Below are 16,369 nucleotides of genomic sequence, written 5' to 3'. Positions count from 1 at the left end.
CTCTAAGGACTTAACAGAGGATTTCAGGTTTTTTAGGGATTGTCCTAGATTGACTGGGTGTTGTCCCAGATTTCTCTCTTGGTGAACTGACAGTTGGAGGAGTTTAGTTCTAAATGAGCATCAGAATTAATTGAAGGACTCCCAGCAATCACTTTATTGTCACTTGCTGTTCTTCCCATGGAGTGCTTCTGTGAGCCCAGACCCGTGGGAAGGAGGCTGCCGTGAAGTCACTGAGTCTACATGAGCCTGGTCTGCTTGTTGACCAGGGAGAAAGACTTCTGCTGGGAAGAGTTCTTTGTTCTCTTAATCATTGCCTGTGTTTAGCTTGCACTTTAGCTGGTGCAGACAGATGTTTCTGAGGTATGTGACTCTCTGTAGAATTAGAATTAGAATTCTGCTCGTACTCCTCCCTCATTAAAATTATACTTATCCTTCATTTTTTCAAGTTTTTTGAGAAGTAGAAACATGTGTCCCCATATATGTATAGAGAGATAGAAAGTCTCTTAAAAAGGAAGGAAGACAGTTGTGTCAGTGGAGGAGGATAAAAAGAATCCCAAAGTAACTATTTTTTGTTGTATGTCTTTCTAGTCCTCTCTGTAAGATACAGACACAGAGGGTTTTGTAACCCTGTTTCTTTCTCAACAGTATACTTGTTTTTCATTAGATGAAAAGTGAGCCTTAAGTACTCCACTTCTAATTTTATACAAAGAATAAATTAGTGGGCATAAGTGGATGGCCATTTTGAAAGAAAGGGGGGTGTCCTTACTCATAAAGTCATCAGTTGTCACTTGCTGTGAATATGCATGCTTTATTGATCCTTTTCTATTTAGAAAAACGTCAGTGATGTGTTGAGAACTATTATGTACTCTTCCTGTTGTCAGCTCTTACTTAGACATAGACATCCTCCCTTCCCTAGGCGGGAAGAATACTCCTTCCTTGTGCGAAAATCTGTCTCTGTACAAATCTCACCAAATCTTGATTGTCTGCTTCCCTCCAGCCCCTGAAACACACACAGTGTAGGTACTTAGAAGTTTGCTGTGTGCATGTAGGTGTCGCCAAAAGTCCAGTGACTCTCTTTACCTTTGCTGTGTAGTCTTTTCTGTTTGTCCGTACATCTGTGTTTTAACAGTGTACTTTGTTATAATACACTAATAGGCTGAAGCAGAGAAAGACCATGATAGCAAGAAAGCCAGACCGGAGAAAGAAACCAAGTCATCACAGTCATCATCTTCATCCTCCCACAAAGAATCTTCTAAAACAAAGTGAGTATAGAGATTAGCAATAGCCCCGACAGGTGATCGAGTCTTTCTGGGTCTTGACGGGCAAAAACATTTCTCCTATGCTGTAGGAGCGGATCACACCATTGGGCTGATTTTGGTGATGCACTCTGTTTCATGTTGCTTTCATCCATGAGGACCTTTTGCGAAATCACAGTTTGTTGAGCCCAAACTTAGGTTTCTCAAAGACATTTTAACTATGGAAAATTTCCTGAACATGTGGAAGTAATTTCTTTCTGAAAGAATTTTTCACAAAAACAAGAAACGTGCTATTATTACTATCCCTACTTTGCAGAACTGGAAACAGAGGCACAGAGAAAGAAAACGACTTGTCCACAGTCATAAGATTCTTGACAGTTGGAGCTAGCAGTTGAACCCTGGGAGCCTGGGCTCAGTGCTCTTTTCTTCAGGCGATTACTGAGGGTGCCCAGGCCTATTCCCTAAGTCCCTTGCTTTGGGAGAAAGGTGGCCACAGGACAGGGGGTTGTTTCAGGAAGGTGTGAATATAAAAAAATAACTTATTCATTCTCTGGTTTATTCAAGAAATCGTTTCATGAAATAACTTGGCAAAAGAAAGTGCATAGTGTCACTGGTTGGGAGCCAGCAGAGGTTTGGGGGAGGGGAGGATGGCGGAGGAGAGAGGTGGCACCTGGGCTAGCCTGCTTGTCAGAGAAAGGTACAGGTTGGGGAGCAGATAATAAGACTAACTTGGAAGAGTTGGGATCTCTGGTGGACTCTGGGAGCTTAGTGACAAACCATACAACTGAATCCATTATTCATAGATTTGTCTAGATATCTCAGAGGTACCCAAAGTCCCTGAAATTTGGCCTTTCTACAAGAATGGATTTCGTGCTCTGTGATTTCTTAATTTTTGGTGTCAGCAGCCATTTTCTCTTACAACTGAACTACTAAGTTACAAGGTTCGTGTTCTGTCTTGTTAATTTTGCATGATGTCTCCTTCCAGAACATCCAGGCCCTCCTCTGAGCCCTCAAAGAAGGAAGCACTTCCACCCCCATCTGCGTCATCCTCCTCTTCCTCCTCCTCTTCCTCCTCCTCCCAGAAGCCAGCCAAGCCTGCACAAAAGAGGCCAAAGCGGGAAGCCGACCCCTGCAGCCAGGACCCTCCCCAAAGTGCCAGTAGTAGCAAGGGCAGCCACAAAGACTCTTCTGCTCCCAAGCACAGAAAAGTAGAGGGGAAGGGATCTGGAAGCTGTCCGGAGCACAGAGTAAGTGGGAGGGGAGGCTGGAAGTTACGGAGTGGAATCCATCAGTACAGCTTTAAGTTCCCAAATAAGAGAGGTTCCTCGTGATGGTATTTCAGGACTCTTCATCCCTGTTAATAAGGCAGTAATGAGTTACTTGTGTTTAAAAGTTCTCCTTGTGAGAGTGAAAAAGATGGTAAATATTCCAATAAGTTTAGAGGCTCGTTTATTCTTCCTTAACAAAGTGGTTCAGGGGTGAAAAATCAGAATAGATTTTTGAGTTAATTTCCCATCAGGTGTTGTGCAGTAAAAAAATGTTACCCAGCTTAGTTCTTGGTTTGCATGCTTGGTATCAAATACTTACGTTATTGGTCGTAATGGGGAAAAAGTAGCCACTTTCTCAAATACAAGGTCCTTTTTTCCTGCCAACCTGCGGGAGCGGAGGGGGTTGCGTGTTGACAAAGAGAAGGTGTTACGATTAGGTTTGTTGGTTATCTTGGCTTTTGGACATTCTTGTCTCATATCTTTGTGGTCCTCCATACAGTCAGAACCTACAGTTTCAGCTGAATCTAGCTAGGAAAATGCTTTACTAAGTAAGCTAAATTGTACAGTACTTGATTTCCTCTTTTTTAAAGCTATTACTATTTTGGGCTAATTTAGAGGGGTGGTATATTTAGGTCAGTGGTTTTAACTGTTGGAGTGTGACCTGTGTGATGATTTTTGTTTTTTAAAGGGGTCTTCTGGAGATACTGCATATCCTTTTCTAGTGCCTTCTTTGCCAAATGGTAACTCTAAACCAGGGAAGCCTCCGGTGAAGCTTGACAGGTAAGAGCCTGGCTTTTCCTGCTGCTGCTTTCCTCCTGTTTCCTCTGCCCCTTCTCGGCTTCCCCCCTCCTCTGCTCTCGCTCCTCCCAGCCTTTTTCACCCCCTACTCTTCAGTCATCTTGTCCAGTCCAGTAATTCCAGGTTCCTTTGACCCACCCGGGTCTTTGCTTCTCTTTCAGACAACAAGCAGATGTTCACATGAAGGAGGCCAAAAAGTTGAAGCAGAAAGCAGAATTAATGGTCAGTTTGGCTCTTCCATCCCTTTGGTAGAATGTTTTCTTTTTTTTTTTTTTTTAAAGATTTTATTTATTTATTTGACAGAGAGAGATCACAAGTAGATAGAGAGGCAGGCAGAGAGAGAGAGAGAGGGAAGCAGGCTCCCTGCTGAGCAGAGAGCCCGATGCGGGACTCGATCCCAGGACCCTGAGATCATGACCTGAGCCGAAGGCAGCGGCTTAACCCACTGAGCCACCCAGGCGCCCGGTAGAATGTTTTCTGATAAGATCTCTGTGGTCTCCTTGAATTCCCTATCACTGAACCCCAGGGTTCAGGGTGAGGGTGGGGGTAGGGAGGGGGTGGGAGAGGGCCAGCAGTAAAGTAAAGTAAAGGAGGATCAGTGGGTTTTAACAAGCGAGGGGTAACGGATTCTTAGTGCAATTATTTGACTTAGTCAAACAATTAATAATTAGCTTTGACTCAGTCTGAACGTGGGCGAATACACAGGGTACCTAGTGACAGGTTTTGGATCTAAATGAATGGAAGTTAAATCTGCCGGGTGCTGTTTGATCTGATGCTCGAGGGCTTCCTCTTGCCCCTGAGTCAGTTCTTTGGATGTGGGAGAAGTGTTCTGCTGTTGAAAGTCGATCAGTTTGTGTTCAGCCTGAAAGATTTCGGAAGCTGAGGTAGTCTGTTGCTCCAGAATTGTCTTCAAGCCCTTGAGATAATAACCGGGGGGAAGAGTAGACAAGTGCCCTTAGGTAAAGTTTTAAGATGAAGGTAATGATTGCAGTAAAAGCATGGTAAACATGCTTTTACAAAATGAGCTCTCTTTACCCAGTGGCTGTTGGAACTTTCTGGGAAGTGGTGCTTTTGTTGTTAATTGCATCCATAATTAAATGTGATCTTACATTGCTGTGGCAGTATAATTAGATAATGCCGGCCCTTTGTCATGTTCAAACATCTAAGACTCAGGGGGCTTTTATTTATTTAATGTTTTCTCTGAGCCTCAGCCCCTGCAAATACCATCTATTGAACCTTGTACCACGTCGGAAGAACAGGGTGGCCCTGCCACCCCACCCCCCACCCCGCACCCCCCAGGTCCTGGATCCTGGCTTGTGCTCTCGGCCACAGTCTGGAGGCAGCCATCTCTCTCAGACCGGCTGGGGGAGCCTGGACCAAGACCTGTTAACAGCCCCTGTTCATCAGGGTGGGATGTTTATCAAGTCCTTGCTGTGGGGGATGCTTACTGCGGGTCAGAGGTAAACCTCTACCTGTAGACCTCTCTTCAGAGTAGCCTGGTTCCCAGGACCCTAAGGACAGCCGGATTACGATGAAGATGGCCATGTCTACACCAAAGGACAGTGTTTTTCCCATCTCTGCCTTCCAGAGGCAGAGCTCCCCAAGTTGGTGCCAGAACTGTAAGAACCTTTTGAGGTCTGCAAAAGAGTAAATACTCAGTACTTAGTCAGCCAGTTGTCTAGAACTTACGTTGACGTTGCACGCTTTCAGCCACTGGATTCCCTCATGATTCAAATAGTAGTCCAGGAAACGTTGTTTTTGTTTTATATACAAATTAATTTAGACAGATGTACCTCTTCTTCCTCCCTACCTAAGCTGCCCATATATCCCAGTGTGCCCAGTTCAGTCCTGCTTTATACTTTATTGCATCTCATTTTAATACCTAATAATAGCTCATTTCACTCTGAAAATACGCTGGTTTGGACAAAAACCTGAATGGGCAGCCTCTTTATGCTTCTTTAATTCTCCTTTATTTGGGGGCACCTGGGTGGCTCAGTCAGTTGAGCATCTTTCTTCAGTTCAGGTCATGGTCCCAGGGTCCCGGGATCAAGTCCCACATCGGGCTCCCTGCTTAGCGGGGAGCCTGCTTCTCCCTCTGCTCCTTCTCCTTGTGTGTGCTGTCAAGCTCGCTCTCTCCCTCTCTCTCTCTCTGTCGAATAAAAAAAAAAATAATTCTCCTTTACTTGCACAAGGTCTCACATCGGTCACTTTTGTGTTCCACATAGTTAAGTGCACCTCTGAGCATAGAGGAATGTATTTTTTTCTCTGCGTTACTAAGTGTTGAGTAGGGAAGTGAGGACACAACTGCTTGAACACGGTCTCCAGAGCAGCCCAGGGAGCTATTGTAGGAATATTGTTATTGTTAGCCTTACAGAATACTTTGCTCAAAGAAGTGGATATTGGCAATTTTTGTTACTGTAGTTTTTTTATGGTTACTGTATGTAGTAACTATATAGTAACTTTATATATAGTAACTTTATGTGTAGTAACTATGTAGTAACCTTATATATAGTTACTGTAGTTCTTTTTACTGTAGTTCCTTTCATTTATGAACTGAGGCCAATATAAATCTTGGAATTTCCGTGAAAGAGATGGCATTAAATAAACAAATTTGAGGAGTTACACTCTGACCAGTGAAGCCATGTGCCACTGGTTTAGTGGGGGGTGTGCCAATTTGATCTTTATTCTTTGTCACTAATTTTCTTTTTCCTTTTCTTTTTTTTGAAGTGTTAAACACTTTTTACTAAACATAGAAGACATGATATTTTTCAAGTACAAGAAGTTGACAGCACTTATTAAATATAATACTTAATGTTTCAAGTTTTTCTTAATTTTTCTTTATTCTTCTATATCGTGTAATACTAGTTTCAGGAGTAGAATTTGTTGATTCGTCACTTACATACAACACCCAGTGTTGGATCCCAAGTGTCCTACTTACTGCCCATCACCCATCAGGCCCACCTCCCACCCACTCCCTTAAGCAGCCCTCAGTTTGTTCTCTACTGTCAAGAGTCTATTTTATGGTTTGCCTCCCTCTCTGTTTTATCTTCTTTTATTTTTCCATCTCTTCCTCTATGTTCATCTGTTGGTTTCTTAAATTCCCCATGAGTGAAATCATATATTTGTTTTTCTCTGATTGACTTATTTCACTTACTATAATACACTCTGACTCCACCCACGTCACTGTAAATGGCAAGATTTCATTCTTTTTGATGGCTGAGTAATATTCCACTTCTATATACACATATATATGTGCTTACACACATACAACCCCCCCCCCCCCCCAAACATCTTTATCCATTTATCAGTCAGTGGACATCTGGGTGTGCTCTCCATAGTTTGGCTCTTGTTGCTAATGCTGCTGTAAACATTGGGGTGCATGTGCCCCTTTGAATCTGTATTTTTGTATAATTTAGGTAAATACCTAGTAGTGCACCTGCTGGATCATAGGGTGTTTGTATTTTTAACTTTTTGAGGAACCTCCATCCTGTTACTTACTTTCTGAGCCAGGCTTTCTCTAGAAAAAATATTTTAGATCCACGTTATTTAAAAAAAAAAAAAATCAGCAGCCCCACACCGTCTTTCTTTGCCAATATGTCACCATCTCCTTATACTCTACTTGCATCTTGGCTGTTTTTAATTCTGTTTGAATGTAGCAAATTGAAAGCATTAGCAGAAACTACAGACTTGGATACGAGTGAATTGGTTGCTCTTGTAATACGTGGTGCACATGGCAAGTGTAGAGGGAAGGTGGAGGCGCTGTCCCTGTCCCGGAGGAGCTGGCCGTGTCTGCGATGCTGCATGCCTTCAGGTGTAGGTGACCACCAGGATTTGATCTCCTCCATGTTTCTCCTTGTCCTTTAAGGGACTCTGAAGCTTTGCACACTTAACCCTGACCTCCACATGAGGTTGGATAATCTGTTTGGCTCTAAAATACAGAAGACAGTTATTGTTAGACAGAAGTCCTAAGGTGCTCCTAAAACCATAATGTTTCCTACTGCTTTTATGATAAACTTCAACACATACAAAGAAATTTGTGTCTGCATCCTTCTAGGTGCGTAGGAAATCTGCTTCTTAGGAGAATCAGATAGTGAGTAGTTGTACACTCATAACAATGACATGCTTACTGCCTTGGTTTGATTATGTAGTTTAAGACTTTGAGGGAGTAGTCTTAGTAAGATTGTTTTCTTTTTCCTACTACTTTTTTGCTAAAGGAAATTTTGCAGCGGATCAGGGCCAACAGGCTTTGGTGGTTATTTTGAGTTATTCTCAGGCTTTTCCCTAGCCATAATTAACCGAAGACAGTGGAGGGAAGTTGAGGTAAAGAATGTTGTTGAGAAACTAAACAGTTAAGTCTGTCTGAGGCCTAACGCTGACCATGTTCTTCTACAGACGGACAAGGTGGGGAAGGCTTTTAAGTACTTGGAGGCTGCCTTGTCCCTTATTGAGTGCGGGATTGCCATGGAGTCGGAAAGCCCGGCGTGCAAGTCGGCTTACTCGGTGTACTCAGAAAGCGTGGACCTCATTAAGTAAGTGCCACGTCATTTTGCCGTCTTCCTTCGTGCTTCTCCCTCCTCCCCTTTATTGTTGGAATCTATTTAAATGTAGTAGGAAGACGACTTAATAAAGGAGAGCCTGAAAAAAAGTTACTGATCCAGGACCATCTCTTGGGCCCGAAATGAAAGTTGTATCCCAGCTGAAGTGCTAGAACGGAGGGACTCGGTCCAGCTCCGTCCTTTTGCCAGGCGGACTGTGCAGTGCCAGGCCTTGCAGGGAGAGGCGGGTTTTTCCAGTTTGGCTATCTTATCAGATGTGTTGGCAGCTCTGGGTCAGCTCCCTTCTTTATCTGTGTTTGGGCAGGGGACTCTGTGAGGACATGAGTCTACGTGGTTCCCAGCAGGTAGACGGGCCAGAGAAGAGACGTGTTTTTGCCTGCTTTGCTGAATGGCCTAAATTACTGCTCTAAAGCCTGGGTTTTTTTTCTGCGTGGTTTTCATGTCTTCACATCTTCAGGGAAATCAACATAAAACCAAGACAAACGTAATAAGATCACTTTGTGCCTTGGGTTTTCTAACTGCCTTTGGTTAACCTGATGTATTTTTTGCATTTTCCCATAGATTTATAATGTCGTTAAAATCCTTCTCAGACGCCTCAGCGCCACAAGAGAAAATATTTGCTGTTTTATGGTGTGTACATTTTTTTTTTCACTTGTCTAAATGGTATATTTGCTTTCGCATCTTTTGCTGTTACAAAAAAATTTTTGGAATTTGTTTTCTTCACATGGAAATTAATAGTGAAAGGCAGAACAATACCAGAAAGTAGAGTGTGTGGTCAAGGGGTTAATCCCACTGATAGTTACTTTTTATGAAAGGCATCTACCGCCGTTTTACTGTTGACTCAATAGATGCTTTGGTCTCATGACTTAAATGATATTTCTATGTATTTGTGTTTTTCCACCAATGTTTACTTTGTGGGGAGGGACAGAGAGAAGGGGAGAGAGAATACCTTAAGCAGGCTCCACACCCAGCGTAGAGCCCAACCTAGGGCTTGATCTCAGGACCCTGAAGCCATGACCTGAGCCGAAATCCAGAATGGGGTGCTCAGGTGACCGAGCCACCCGGGTGCCCCTTTATGTCTGATTTCCTTTTGAGGATAGCGTGAACATTGAGAGTCTTAAGACGTTCTTCCTCACGTAGATGAGGAAAGCCCTGTGTGTTCCTTAGACTGTGAAAAGTTAGATGGCTTTGTGTAGTGCTGGTACTTGTGTCTACAAAAGTAATACTTCACTCTCACTTCTGTTTATGTTCATAGCATGCGTTGCCAGTCCATTTTGAACATGGCGATGTTTCGTTGTAAAAAAGATATAGCAATAAAGTATTCTCGTGCTCTTAACGAACACTTCAGCAGTCTTTTCAAAGTTGCCCAGGCGCCTTCTCCATGCATTGCAAGGTAATGAAAAGTCTAATTTAAATAATTCTCAGAATCAGGCTATCTCTGTATTTACCTCTTGCTTTTGCAGCCATTTGTATGACTTTGGCTTTCCAAAAATTGTGTTACATCTGTGTGCTTAATTGCTCCTTAAACTTAATTATTAGTGTATTGCTACCTCTTCGAGGAATGGTTACTAGTCAAGGAAAGGTTACAAGTCTGCTGAGTCAGTAACATAAGATAATTACAGAAAATCCCAGGTGAAAATTTTAGAGCTTTGAGGATCTCCAGATACTCCTGACAGCACAAAACAGAGGCAGAGCCAACTAGAGCCAAAGTCTTTTCTCTTGTCTGTAGGACATGTTGTCTTGGCATTTCAGTAAATAAGAACTTTCTAGAACCAAATCCCTTTATCTAGGGTCCATGACAGTACTATTAAGAATGAAAACTATCTCGCTAACTCCCATCCCCTTTGTGAACTGAAGGTGTTCATCTGTGCCATAAGATGGTGAAAAAACAGAGTTTTTGTGCAGGTGGTGTTAAGATGAAGTTAAAATTTTCTACCCTGTAGTACTTGCCTAGTATTTTTTTTTTAAAAGATTTTATTTATTTATTTGACAGATAGAGATCACAAGTAGGCAGAGAGAGAGAGAGAGGAGGAAGCAGGCTCCCTGCAGAGCAGAGAGCCCGATGTGGGGCTCGATCCCAAGACTCTGGGATCATGACCTGAGCCGAAGGTAGAGGCTTTAACCCACTGAGCCACCCAGGCGCCCGCCTAGTATTTTTTTTTTAAATTTGGGTGTACTCCTTGAAAAGTTCCCAGTTCTGATAAGTTTTGCTATTTTAAGAATATTACCTAGAAGACTGCCCCATTTCTAGCACATTCAAAAGAAGAGATTCCCATATGGCCTCTCTTTAAAAAAAAAGTCCTGACTCAGAAGTAACTTCTTCCTCCGAAAATTTTCATGACACTCACCTCAGATGTTAATTCTAAGTTAATAAATTGTCAGTCACATTATTTTAGATAACTCCTGCCTCATTTGCCCAGCCAGTCTATAGCAAATACCTTTTCTGTACCAAACCTTGTTTTTAGGCCCAGGGGATAAAGCAGACAAGAATTTCTGCCCTCGTGGAGATTGCTCTCTAGTCCTTCCTGGTATATATTCTGTGGAGGACGCTTGGGGTCCCTGCAGCCCCCAAGGGCAGATGGACCCAATCAGCAGGGGCTCCTGCTGCTTGACCTTGATCTTTCCATTACCTTTCCCACCTCAGTGTTTTCCTCATGTTTCTCACTTGAGGCCCGTCAAGGCCCGTGAAGGTAGGTAGCCAGAAGGAGAACAGGGAGAAGAGCGCATCCCCTGAGGCGCAGTGCCTCCTGCCCAGTCTCCTCGGAGGCTTCCTGTCCTTGGTTCGGCCAAGCACCAATTCAGTAGATACTTAGGAAGCGCCTCCTCTCAGTGTTAAGTGCCCGAAATGCCAAGATTCGTAAGAAATGGTCCCAGCCTTCAAGGAAGGAAAAGGAATAGGCGGAAGAGTATGATGGGATGTGAGAAGTGCAGTGGGTAAATTAATAGATAAAGGCAAAGAGACCAGTTCAGGTGGTGGCCAACGGGAGGCCATGCTGTCTCCCAGGGGTCCAGAATAGTGCTGAGCGTGGAGCGGGTGCTCGGTCCATGTTTGTGAAATGTAGGAGCCAAGAACCGTCTTCACGGGGAAGCACTGTCTTGGTGGAAGCTAGAACTGAGTGGTGGGGCGGGGGAGTGGAGGGAGGAAGGGCTTCCAGGCCGAGGGAGTGGATTGGAAATAGAACGAGCATATTTGGAACGTAATGTGCCTTCTGATCTGTGTCCAACGAAGGACACCTTGCTTCCGCCCAGTTACATTCTCTGTTTGATGGGCCCCATCTTGTTGTGTTTCCTGAAATAAATTCCCCAAATACTGAAGGTGAAAGGAACCTCTGATCTTGTAGAAGTGATTGTTTTGGCTAGTACACTTCAGAACTCTGTAACTGGACTGCAGTCCCAGAGACAAGTAGTCCATAGTCTGCGGGTTTAGGTGACTGACCAGTTCTCTTCTTTCTCCTGCTTTCCAGAAGCACAGGCACACCGTCCCCTCTCTCTCCAGTGCCTTCTCCTGCTGGCTCTGTCGGGTCCCAGCCAAGTGCTGGCAGCGTAGGGAGCAGCGGCATGCCTGTCACCATCCAAAACATGACATCTTCATACGTCACCATTACTTCCCATGTCCTTACCGCCTTTGATCTTTGGGAGCAGGCTGAAGTCCTCACAAGGAAGAATAAAGGTAAATGGGTCTGTGGTGGTAACTCCTGGGGCATGGGGAGCAGGAGGGAGGGACGTTGTTGGTTTGGAGTTTATGTTCTGTGTTCTGAAGAGAAGGAAGTGTGTAGGTATTTGCTTTCCTCCGTTCTGCCTCGTGACCCAGCTGCAGTTCTTTCTTAAGCCCTGTGATCGGAGTCAGACTTCCGTGTTAACTTAGGAGTGGTTGCCCCCTAGAAGTTCTGGTGTCACTGTCAGCCTGAACTGACGTGCTAGTGGAGGGGCGAGGCAGGTGAAGAGGGGAAGGGACCGGCTGTCTCTGCGCACGACCAGCTTGGTACGTGAGGTCGTGTGACCTAAATACCGAGTCGCACGTTTGTTTTCAGTGTCTGTTGAGAAAGACGGTTAGCAACAGTATAAGAAGTATGGCCTAGAAAACATTCCTGAGACTTATTTGAGAAGAAGAAACCTTGGAGAAAGTTTGGAAGATGGGATAGTGTGTGTTATTAAGAGGAACTGCTCCCTGTCAGTCCGGCGACCACTGAGTAAATGCTGATACGTAACTGCCCCATTAATGCCGTTCCAGATTTTTTCCTGTAGGGAAGGCAGTGGCCCGCCACCTGTAGCCACTTGGTATTTCTCATTGCCTCCTAGAATTTTACTTTCTTTCTTAGCAGACTAATGATGCTCTTCACATGTTGGGGGTTTGATTTGGTTTGGTTTGATTCACCCATCTATTGACCTGGTAGTGCAGGTTGGGTATTTTCCAGCACCAGCCACCATGCCAGGCATTATGGATTCTGCTCAAGAACCAGCCCAGGGCTTACATTCCCGTGTTGTGGAGGGACATGGAGAACCAGCGAGCCATTATAGGAGACTGCGATTTTTTGCTGTGATGAAGTGTACAGAATATTGTGGGGATACAGTTGCTGGAACGTTGACTTTTTATGTTTCCATTTTTATTTCTGTGTGTACAAATGTGTTTACTTGGTTTTGGTTTTGCTTTGTTTGCAGAATTTTTTGCTCAGCTCAGCACAAGTGTGTGTGCCTTGGCCCTCAACAGCAGTTTGATGGATCTGGTGCACTATACAAGACAGGGTTTTCAGCGGCTAAAACAAGCAACCAAAACACCTTAACGGAGGCCCAAGTTGATTTGATGGCTTGGGGACTTTTTTGCACATTGAAAGCCTCAAAAACAGTTCAGACGTTTGTCTCATCAAGACACCAAACTCGAGAAGAGAAGCACCATGAGATGGCCAGGACATTTGTCCACTTAAACTTTCAAGAACTTATGTGATCGTTGGTTGGACATGGTGGTTATGCAGAAGCAGAAAGGAGGAGGCTGGCCTCAGAGATGATCTTGCCTTTCCTAACTAAAGGACAGAAGTGCAATGTAGACTGAGTGGGCGTGTGAGTGGTCTAGAAACATTTCCGTACTTTTTTTAACCAGCAGGATGCAAATGGCAGAGGAAATGAGGAGAAGCAGTTTCAGCTCTGAGAGCACGTTCCTGTCACCTCAGTAGCCACCCTAGTCTAGTCGCAGAAGGAAAGTTTTTAAACAATGAATTTTGGTGTAGGGTTCTATGGATGATTTTTTTTAAGTTTTAGGGGAAATATTTGTTTAGTAAATTCTGACGGTCATTTATAAAGCTAAGTTGTGAAGGACTCCACTGTACCCCACTTTCTGCCTGTGAACAGTGGCTTTGATAATACCAAGTATTGTCACAGTTTATGAAATTGAAGGCAACTCCCCCCCCCCCCCACTCCCCCATTGCCTGGAGTGCCGTGCATTCACCCCAGTTCTGATTTGTCCATCACTGCTGGGAGTCAGCGTAAGTCGGAGCAGTGGAGGGAGGAGCTGCCGCCCACGGGGAAGCCATCTTGAGCTCGCATGCACAATGGAGGATGCGGCGCTGCGGTCCCTACCCCCTGCTTCAGCGGAAGGCAGTCACCATTGACTATATTCTGAATTTTCTACCTTGGGGAAGAAGGGAACCAACATTTATACCTGACCAGATGGCTAAAGTGCTTTTTAATTTTTGTTTAAGTAGAGCTGGAATTTGAGGTGCTCATCTGTGGTCTACAGTTATGTGGTAACTCATGTTGTCTAACCAACTCACAATTTTGTCAGCAAACAAAAATGAAATCTACTTCTTAGGCTATATTTTTCTGCTACAGATTATTTTATATTTATAGCAAAAGTAGACTTTCTGAGCCCTTGATTGTCTAGGGTAAATTAACTCCCTGAGAGGATGTGGAGATTTGGGTGGTTAATTAGACTTAAAAAAAAAAATTGTCACCGCATGCCTTCACTCCAAAGTGTTCTCAATCAACTAGATTGGATTGAAGAGGAACTGTGGCCTTCCCATATGTTGTTATTGCCGTATTAGAGATATTAAACCAAGTTCATAGGGAATGACCTAAAAGGAAAGAACACAATCAAAATTCCCACATAACCATAAGCACAGGTTTTTTTCAATTGAAACTTTGAAGGATACTGGAAGCATTATTTTGAGTTCAGTGTTTTTAAAAGCCAATTCTTGATATCCCTTTTAGAAGTAGAATTTGCACATGTATTAAAGTTGAGGAGTGAGTGTTATCGCTACCCTTGGTTCATTTTTCTCTCCCTTCATCCCATTCTGCCCCTTTACATTTTGTTTCCTACCCAGAATATTTGTCATTTTCATACTACTAATGAAGAAGGGAATGCCATCTTTATAATGAAGAGGTCAAAAGTCCGTATGAGGAACGTAAGAACTCGGTGATTTGGTCAGTACATAAAGGGATGTGTAGAGGATGGGAGTGGTGATGATTTTTCACGTGTGAATTGTCCGTGTGAAGCTGTTCCTTCAGTGTCTTATCCAGCCTATTCTTTATGATCAGTAGCTAGTTCAGAGGTTTGGCACCTCATGTTTAGGCAAAGGCCAGAGAGTTACGTCCAGTAGGAATATATCTGAGCATGAGAACCAGATAATGTGATCTTGATGGACTGACTTCATTCACTGATGCTCTGAAGCAAAGCCATTCAACAGAACCCTTCGTTAATTGAGCAGTAATTGTCTGGTGGGTTGTGGCATCGTGTCCATCTCTTAATATGTATGAAACAGGACACCAGAATCAGGTTTTTGTGATTACTTAACATCCTTTCCCCCTTTACTCACTTGGTCTTCTCTGTCCCCTTTACCCCACCATTCCCCAGTACAAGTCACCTGTCAATTTGGGAGGCCGTGTCTTCTTCAGACAGGTTCTGATCTATGCAGATTGTGTTGGAGTGTGTGTGTGTGTGTGCGTGCGTGTGCGTGTGCACGCACGCGCGCCATCCATGAGCAACAGCGCTCCTGTGACTGAAGACGTTTCTGAGTCCATTTCTCAGCCACTTCTAAAAGAAAAAGTAAAAAAAAAAAAAAAAACCAAAAAACCAATTGCTTTCTCAGTGGCCTTATTCTTTGTTAGTAGCGTTTCCCCCCCCCGACCTTTATATTGAAAATTTGTCCCTTGAAAAACTAATCAATTTGCAGAGATCAATTTGTAGTATTTTGAACATGGAATATTTCTGATTCTTACTGCATTGTACCTAAAAGGATTCCCGGTGGCTACTTTTTAAATAGAGTATGTGAAAAATAGTGGCTGATGAATCCTTAATGTTCATAAGGTCTTTTTCCTGTTACAGTTGTATATAGAAATCAGAGAATTTTAAAGATCACTGCACTTTTTCACTGCATGCTTAAATTCCCAAAGGCAGAATTTGTACTGAGGTAGATAATTGAAAGGACTAGATTATAAAATGAGACAAATACAAAAATATCTTAAGGAGTGAAAATTGTAAAATCTTGCCTTTGGCACTACAGTTTTGTGTGTTTGTGTACGTGTGTGTGTGTGTGTCTTTACTAAGAGATGGAAGAACACTGTTTTACTTTTTAAAATGTTGAATGTTCCTGTCCTTTCTGGAGATAATTAAAATGTGAATCATTGAGCTTGAGAGTTTAGCCAGACTAGGGGTCCTGCTAAAAAATGAAAGACGCTTCACTGAAATTTACCAAATGACACTGGGTTAAGAATGTGAAAACGCTGACCATACGCGAGCTGTGGTGAAGAAGCGAGGGTCCAGCAGGCCTGTTAGGATGAGAACCGCGATAGAATGGCTTCTACGGTACACTCAGTGAATGACACTGAGTGAATCTGCATTTTTTTTTTTAATAAAAGGACCTTTATTTTATAGATCTGTTTTGACCAAGATACTTCACTTTCTCCCCCAGACAAGTTAGAACACGTTTATATCCTTTAATTCCAGATCTCAGGCTTTTGAGAACCCAAGTCGACCCCTTTCTGGCCGAAAATTTGCCTTAATTGGTACCTTAACTATTCATGGTAGTAGAATCAGGAGCTTGCTATTTTGTTAGGATTCCTGCCCAATAATTTTTAGGAGCAAAAAGATGAACCATGATGTCCTTCAAAATGAACGGCTTTTGTGTCTAATCTAGAAAGGACATGTGTGTGTTGTATGCATACAAACATTCACACACACAGAGTATGAGGCTATTTGAATTAGACGTATTCCTTGTGCCTTTGTTGACCAAACCTAGTTTTTGAAATAATACTAATTTGGGGATAATGCTGTATTTATTTTGATATGGCTTTAAGACATGTTAATGTAGGTCTTGTACCTTTTGTTCTCCTGCTTCTCGAAGTTTGAGGCATATTTATTCATCTTCAGGTTAATGAATCCAGTAAGGCTTGATTCCCTACCTCCCACCACCAGGTCTGCTTTTTTCCTTAATGATTTATTTTCCTCAGACACTACACAAATCTTTGAAAAACATTGCCACTTATTCTACTACAGTCTTTA

At 43.2% G+C, this 16,369-nt stretch overlaps 1 protein-coding gene across 5 annotated transcripts in view; it reads left to right on the top strand.

Annotated features, from left to right (window-relative positions):
- AFF1 (AF4/FMR2 family member 1) overlaps nucleotides 1-13,976 on the top strand; it is a 203,663-nt gene extending 189,687 nt beyond the window's left edge. For all 5 annotated transcript variants that reach the window (XM_045989772.1, XM_045989745.1, XM_045989764.1 and 2 more), the window contains 9 exons: nucleotides 1,156-1,262; nucleotides 2,242-2,503; nucleotides 3,213-3,304; nucleotides 3,484-3,544; nucleotides 7,715-7,851; nucleotides 8,440-8,508; nucleotides 9,134-9,271; nucleotides 11,343-11,548; nucleotides 12,538-13,976. In XM_045989772.1, the coding sequence (XP_045845728.1) occupies nucleotides 1,156-1,262; nucleotides 2,242-2,503; nucleotides 3,213-3,304; nucleotides 3,484-3,544; nucleotides 7,715-7,851; nucleotides 8,440-8,508; nucleotides 9,134-9,271; nucleotides 11,343-11,548; nucleotides 12,538-12,659 (1,194 nt within the window). In that variant the 3' untranslated portion in view covers nucleotides 12,660-13,976. The remainder of the gene's footprint in view (nucleotides 1-1,155; nucleotides 1,263-2,241; nucleotides 2,504-3,212; nucleotides 3,305-3,483; nucleotides 3,545-7,714; nucleotides 7,852-8,439; nucleotides 8,509-9,133; nucleotides 9,272-11,342; nucleotides 11,549-12,537) is intronic.
- Nucleotides 13,977-16,369: the final 2,393 nt, after the last annotated feature.

The sequence above is a fragment of the Meles meles genome, chromosome 2 (genome assembly GCF_922984935.1).
Source record: "Meles meles chromosome 2, mMelMel3.1 paternal haplotype, whole genome shotgun sequence".
In the NCBI taxonomy this organism is placed as follows: domain Eukaryota; kingdom Metazoa; phylum Chordata; class Mammalia; order Carnivora; family Mustelidae; genus Meles; species Meles meles.
The sequence above is the reverse complement of the archived record's forward strand: the minus strand, read 5'-3'. Positions and strand labels throughout refer to the sequence as shown.